Here is a 6,390-nt window from a genome sequence, read left to right as displayed (position 1 = left end):
GGGGAGCGTAAGGCTCAGACACGCCAAGGAAAGAGACAGCCAGACGGAGACCAGAGAAAGGGACACGGACATCCAACCGCAGAGACAAAGGCCGTGACTGACGTAGGGGCCAGAGACCGCACTAAGATGGACAAGGGCGGCCGTCCTTGTGGAGAGGAGCGATAGCGCCCTCTGCCGATCCTGGCAGGAGGTGGGAAAGTCACTGTCCGGGCAGTAGACTTGGTTCCCGAGCCCCATGGGGGTCGGTCCACCGCGTCTATGGGGGCCACCGTGCCTTTTGGGGAAGTCAGAGCGCTCGCGGGTGGATCACTGCGTCGGAGGGCAGGGTATGAATCATAGTGGCCCTTAGGATGGTTTCTGACCCCAGAGGTCCTGGCATCATAAGGGCGTTCACAACCTGGAGGTATCACAGTGGCCCTTGGAGAGGACAGGCAGCGTGAGGATGGGAAGACAGAGGAGCCCTGGGGATGACAGCTTCCTAAGAAGCCTCCAAGCAGCTCTCTGGGGTTATTCAGCACTTCCATGTTGGGGACAGTTGTTGCAGTGTCGGTTACACCCCCGGGGTCCCCCACCCCCGGGGACGCAGGCGTGAGGCACTGAGGGAGGTGTCGGCGGGGACAGGAGAGAGGCCCAGATAGCTGCAGGCGTGAAGCGACGAAAGATTCTCTGCAAGGGAAGGCACCGGAGGAACGTGCGCCTGGTTGTGGGCGCAGCGTCCCACCCATTTCCCCGCCCCGCCCGCGGGCTCAGGCCGCTCTGCAACGTCCCTGCCGGTCCCGCCGCTGCAACCTACGCAGGCGTCGCGTCCACGCGTCCCTCCAGGGCAGCACAAGGCTTCCGCGGGATGCGCTGAGCCCAGGCCCCCGGCCACCTGAGCCCCCGACAGCAGCTCCCGGTCCGTCCCCCAGCAACAGGTAGCGGCGGCCGGGTAATAAATGTGGACAGCCGCAGGTCGCATCCTGGGTTGGCACCCACAGCGCGCTGCTCCCTCGCCGCGCGCGCTCCTCGCCGCTCCGGAACACAGCCAGCACAGCCACCGGGAAGCGCGTCCACGCGCCGCGTGCCTCGCCACGTGCTCCCACCACCACCTGCACCGCTGTGGGGAGGGTGAGAGGGCACGAGGTGGCAGGAGGGCAGGGCCAGAAGGGGACGGGCACAGGGCGTCCCCCACGTGCGGGGAGGACACCCGGAAGGGCCGGCAACAGTGGGGTACCTGAGAGATGGGGACGGGCCTTGGGGAGCGAGGGTCAAAATTTTCTAAGGGGAAGTTGGCAGAGGAGGGGCAAAAAGGGAGGAGGAAGGGGAGAAGGTCAAAGCAAAGAAGCCCTAGAACATACCATAGTCCTTTCTGCAGAACTTCTTTAGGCTGATACGGTAGCTGCCGCGGGGAGGTCTGCAGTGCGAGTCACAGTCTGGGGAGGTGGGTGGGAGGCTGACACAAAATCCCACTGACACCCCCAATCTATAGCACCTGCCCCTTGGTCCAACCAGACTCTGGAGCCCTGTTGCCTGTCCACTTACCCTGGGGCTCCACAGGACTGCTCTCCTCAGTGGGTCCAGGGATGGGCGTCTCTGTGGAGAGGGTGGGAGAATGGCCAGCCATGGAGGGGCAGGGGAGTCTGCAGGACTCCTGGGACAGACAGGGAGCTGGGGTTGCTGAGGCAGGGCAGGGTCACTCACTAACACAAGGTGCCACTGGTGAGCGGCTCTGCTGGAAGCCAGGGGCACAGCGGTTGCAGGTGAGGCCAGTGACCCCGTCCTTGCAGGGACACTGCCCTGTGGTCTGGTTGCAGGTTTTGCCAGCAGCACCCACGGGGTGACAGTCGCAAGCTGAAGGCAGAGGTGAGAAGGGCCTGATCAGAACCCTCCCTATCTGGGGCTCTAGGAAACCAGGGAATGAGAGCATGCAAGTGGCTGGAGGCAGGCTTACCCCTGCAAGCACGACGGTCACTCAGGGCATGGCCAGGGTCTCGATAGAAGCCTTCCCGGCAGTAGTGGCAGTGGCGGCCAGCAGTGTTGTGCCGGCAGTTGAGGCAGACTCCCCCACTGCGGCGGCCAGACAGTCGGTACAACTCCATGTTGAAGCGGCAGCGACGGGCATGGCTGTTACAGGAGCAAGCTGCAGGGAGGGATGGGTCAGGGGCAGGCTGGCCAGGTCCAATATCCCCAGGCCACCCTCCAAGGCCTCACCAAGGCAGGCGTGGGATTCCCGGGCTGTGGCCCGCTGCCACGGCCTATCACAGTAGAAGGGCTTGCAGCGGCCGCAGTCAGGGCCCTCAGTGCCATGCTGGCAGTCGCAGATCAGATGGCCTTGGGTATCCAGCAGGCACCGTGAGGCATGCCCATTACACTTGCAGCGACCGCCCACCTGGAGCTCTGTTGCTGAATAAGAGTATGAGACTGTGGTGTCTGTTAGAGTGGCAGGCCGTGTGAGCACGACACGGATGTCTGTGGCAGTCACCCAGTCCTGAAGCACCGGGCTGCTGTCCAGATCCAGGCCTGCTGGGCTGCCATCCTGCACGCTGAAGGCCAGAAGGCCACCACCATCAGGCTGGGCTTGGGGTGCAGGGAAGCACAGGGCCTCAGGCCCTGGGCCAGCTGGGCCATGGGCAGGAGCAGGCAGGCGGCCATAATCCAAGGCACAGTGGGAGGAGAAGAAGCCAAGTGGAGCCCAGCTGTGGCCATGGTCCTGTGACTTGAGCAGGGCCACAGAAGCTGGGGGAGCTGAGCAGAAGCGCAGACTCAGGAAGACCAGCTCAAAAGCCTTGCCAAGAGCCACTGTGAGGGTCACATTGAGGGGAGCATGAGGCAGCAAGTCTGAGCGCCAACACAGAGGGCTTGCTGTGCCTTCTGCAGAGGTCAGAAGTGCGGCAGGGTGTGCCCGCCGGGGGTCGGAGGCATCACAGGCCCCAGTAGCTGGCCTCCCGCACGTGCTGGACGCCAGCACCTGGCGGCCCAGGGCCGCGTTCACCAGGCCTGGCACGCAGCTCCGAGGTGCTCCCCCCTCATCATGGCAAGGGTCAGAGGGCGCAGGCTGGCGGACGCTCAGTGCAGCGGACAGTACGCCTGCGGTCAGCAGCAGCCCCCAGGGCCAGCAGTGCATTGTGGGGGTGGGGTGGGGGGCCAAGATGCTGCCCTCGGGGAGGAAGAGCTCGGTTCTAGGCTCCGCCTGCTCTCTGCAGTGGCAGCCCAAAGGTGGGAGCAGCGGCGGCTTGCCCCGGGGCCGAGTGCAGCAGCGGGATGTTGGCGCGTCCTCCCGTTGGGCCTGGAGCGTTGACAGGCGTCGCCCCACTCCCCAGTGCCTCTGCCCTGCGGAGGCCCCACCCGCTGCCCGCCGTGGCTCGCACTCACCCACCGAGGGCCGGGCGGAGCAGGTATCCCGGCCTCCCGGGAAGGGCTGTAAGCGGGCGGGGCCAGGGGTGCCGGGGCCGCCGCCGCCTCCCGGCTGTAGCGAGGGCAGACGTGCTATATACCAGGAGGGGGTGGGGGGCGCAGCAGGCGCAAGCCTGGGCCCAGCCGGGGGCGGGGCTGCTCAGCCGGGAAGGAGAGAAGGGAGGAGAGGGGAGGGGGCCTCGTCTGCAGAGCTGGAATCAGAAGCAGATTCAGACATAGGCTGGGCCAGTGGGGGAGGGGGCTGGGAGCTGGGGGAGGGGCCAGGGAGCCAGGAATGCGAGGGCGGGAGGGGTCTGGAAGGGGCATCTCAGTCCCACAGCCTGTGGGGGACCACCCAGCAGGGTCCCCAGCCCACAGCCAGGCCTGGACTGCTCCTGGGGCTGTGCCACATGCTGGAGGGGGATCTGGGCTACCTCCTCCCTCAGGCCCATCAGGTGGCAGAGGCTCTCCCTGGCTGTTCCCGATTGAGGAGGGGAAAAGATGGGGAGAGGAGGGTGGAAGTGGGTTACTGAGGCATCCCCAAAGCAACAGTCTGCTCTAGTAGAAACCAGAATTGGGGTCAGGTCTGATTTTGAATCCAAATTGCTCTAAGTTTGGGCTGTGTGGTTTGGGTTCCATAGTTTCCTCATCAGCCAGATGGCTATGACTCTGTGCTTTCAGAGGTTTTGAGAGTATATGATGAGCTACCACAGGTATCAGCCCTAAGTCAGGAGCTCAGCAGGCTGCAGTCTTCCCTGCCTTGTGTGGAGGAAGGACTTCACCCCCAGCAGGCCTGATCTCAGCTAAGGGTACAACCAGCATCCCCAGCTGGGTTAGGCCAGCCTTTTATCCCAACACGTCCTGGGTCTCTGAGTGTCCAGTTGCCTCATCATGATGGGCCAGATGTTGGTGCTGGCAGGGAGGAAAGGAGACCTGGGGTGGGGAATGGCAATATGATCCATTAGAAGGTCCAGTGGCATTTAGGGGTATGGTTAACTGTTGAGGACAGAGTGGGCAAAGAGTGGGTTTTAATCCATGGAGAGGGCCTGCTCACAAATGGCTCAGTGTCAGAACCCTGGAGCCTGTTGGCTTGCATCTCAGCAGGTTTGGGCAGAGAAACGCAGGTAGCAGCTCAGCTGGGTGTTAACTGGGGAAGGGGTTGCTCCTGCTGGAACTGACCCCAGGAAAGAGGGCCAGGGGTTACTCTCTTTCCCTGCTCCCTTTAGGTCTTCTACAGAGGGGGCTAAGCACCTCAAGGGAGGACTAGGGTCAGCCCCAGGCAGAAGGGCAAGAAACAAGTTCCACCCAGGGGGCAGCCCTGACGTGTGAACATCCACACACCAACCTCAGGCCAGGCCCTTCAGCCCATGGAGGGGGCTGTCTATGTAGGGGTGTGTCTATGTAGGCAGAGCTGCTACCCTGGACAAGGCCAGAGATGTCAGGAACAACAGGAAGCAGAAACATTGTGCTGCTTGGTCGAGGAGGGACAGGAGGATACTGGGGCCTTCCAGGAGGGCCAAAGAAGAGAAGGGAGCAGGAGGGCCTGACCTTGGAGGGGCACCTGGCTTGGCTCCTACAGGAACTGCCACCCACTGGTGGGCCTTTCCCAGGCCCTACAGTCACAGGTGCAGGATGGTGGTGGAAGGACCAAGCAAGCAGAGGACAGAGGGGCTGCTGGCCTTTCTCTTATCCTCAGGTAGCCCCTTCCCCCCAGTGCTGCATGAGACTCTTAACTTCTCCAGAGCCTGAGAACATGTTCTTTACAACACGAGTGAAGGACCTCGTAGGTCCTTATGCTGTGCTTGGGTTTGGGTTAAGTTTAGAACCAGCACTTTCCCAACCGCCTTATTCAAGGTCCTTCTGCCCTAGAGAAATGCCCAATCCTGACACAGGGGTCCCACTGAGCCTGAGTAAACCTCCAGGGAAGCCCAGGGCATCTGTGGACTTCAGGACTCATACTGGATTCACCAGGTTGCCCACCAGGCTGCAGGAGGGAGTGGGCTATAGGCCTGGCTTTGTCTCCGGCCCAGCTTCCCTGTGAGCTGGAGCTGGAGTCTGCAGGAAGTCTGGTGGCATCTTGTGGGGGTGGTAGTAGGTGCTCAGGCTCAGCTCTGCTGCCAGTGTTCTTCTGGGTCAGCAGGAGGTTTGGTCCAGGCCCTAAGGGCCATTGTATCACCAGCTCCCTAGGGAAGAGGCTGCTGGTTGCACAGCCCCTGCCACTTAATCCTCTGCCCTCCCCCCTCGCAGATGGCATGATGGTAGTTAGGGAGGGCTTTCCCCAGAGACCCCAGACAAGGCTCATGGCTCTCAGTGGACCCAGCCACCTGTCCCAGCCCCTGAGTCCCCTTGCACTTCCACCTCTCCACTGGTCTTACCCCCTCCCAGCATCTTCCGGGAAGAAGCTCCGCCTCTACTCCCTCGACCTGCACCTCAGCCGCTGCACTCCCCTCCCCCCCAGCAGCTGGTCGGGTTTGGGGGCACAGCTGGGGAGAGAAGATGGAGAGGCTTGACAGCTCCCGCGGTCTTTCCCTAAGAGGCCCATTGATCAAGTAATTCCTGGCCCAGCCCAGGACCTATTCCTCTTCCTGATGCTTGCAAGCCACCACTTGTTCACGTATTGCACAAACATTTATTGAACGCCTATTATGCGTCAAGGCACAGAAGGCAGACAGCCCTGGTGGACATCAGTCACACGGAGGCCGCGTCCCGTCGCCGCCCCACACGCTGCACGCCCGGCCATGGTGCAGCGCAGGTCCCCGCCAGTCACGATCTGCGATTGCGACCAGTTTTGCGCGGAAAAGCGACGTTGGGCGGAGGGTGGCTGAAGGAGAAAAGCAGAAGGGGAGGAGAGGGAAAAGCCTCCTCCGCCCAAAGGGCTGGGTAAGAAACGGTGTGGGGGGCGACTGCCGAGACCGCGATGGGTGGGGGCCTCGCGCCCTGGTTCAGGGCGTCCCCCGCGTCCCGCCCTGCGCCGGCGTTGTCGCCGAGCGCGCCAGCATAGGAAGGCGGCGGTTAGGA

General features: G+C 62.7%; 1 protein-coding gene across 1 annotated transcript; it reads right to left on the bottom strand.

Moving 5' to 3' along the window:
• Nucleotides 1-248: 248 nt before the first annotated feature.
• On the bottom strand, nt 249-3,350 carry NTN3 (netrin 3). The gene is made up of 6 exons (XM_053557205.1): nt 2,191-3,350; nt 1,931-2,119; nt 1,681-1,830; nt 1,522-1,572; nt 1,338-1,412; nt 249-1,096 (listed from the first exon to the last, which is right to left on the bottom strand). The coding sequence occupies exons 1-6, from the start codon at nt 3,101-3,103 to the stop codon at nt 747-749; spliced, it is 1,728 nt and encodes a 575-aa protein (XP_053413180.1). The 5' UTR covers nt 3,104-3,350; the 3' UTR covers nt 249-746.
• Between the last annotated feature and the right edge of the window lie 3,040 nt (nt 3,351-6,390).

The sequence above is a fragment of the Nycticebus coucang genome, chromosome 12 (genome assembly GCF_027406575.1).
Source record: "Nycticebus coucang isolate mNycCou1 chromosome 12, mNycCou1.pri, whole genome shotgun sequence".
In the NCBI taxonomy this organism is placed as follows: Eukaryota; Metazoa; Chordata; class Mammalia; order Primates; family Lorisidae; genus Nycticebus; species Nycticebus coucang.
This window is presented reverse-complemented; position numbering and strand designations above follow the sequence as displayed.

Coding starts and splice junctions, on each gene's coding strand:
- NTN3 (XM_053557205.1), bottom strand. CDS start 3,103: ATGCACTGCTGGCCCTGGGGGCTGCTGCTGACCGCAGGCGTACTGTCC. Junction 2,120..2,190: donor GGAATCCCACGCCTGCCTTG/GTGAGGCCTTGG, acceptor CCCTCCCTGCAG/CTTGCTCCTGTAACAGCCAT. Junction 1,831..1,930: donor TGACCGTCGTGCTTGCAGGG/GTAAGCCTGCCT, acceptor CTCTGCCTTCAG/CTTGCGACTGTCACCCCGTG.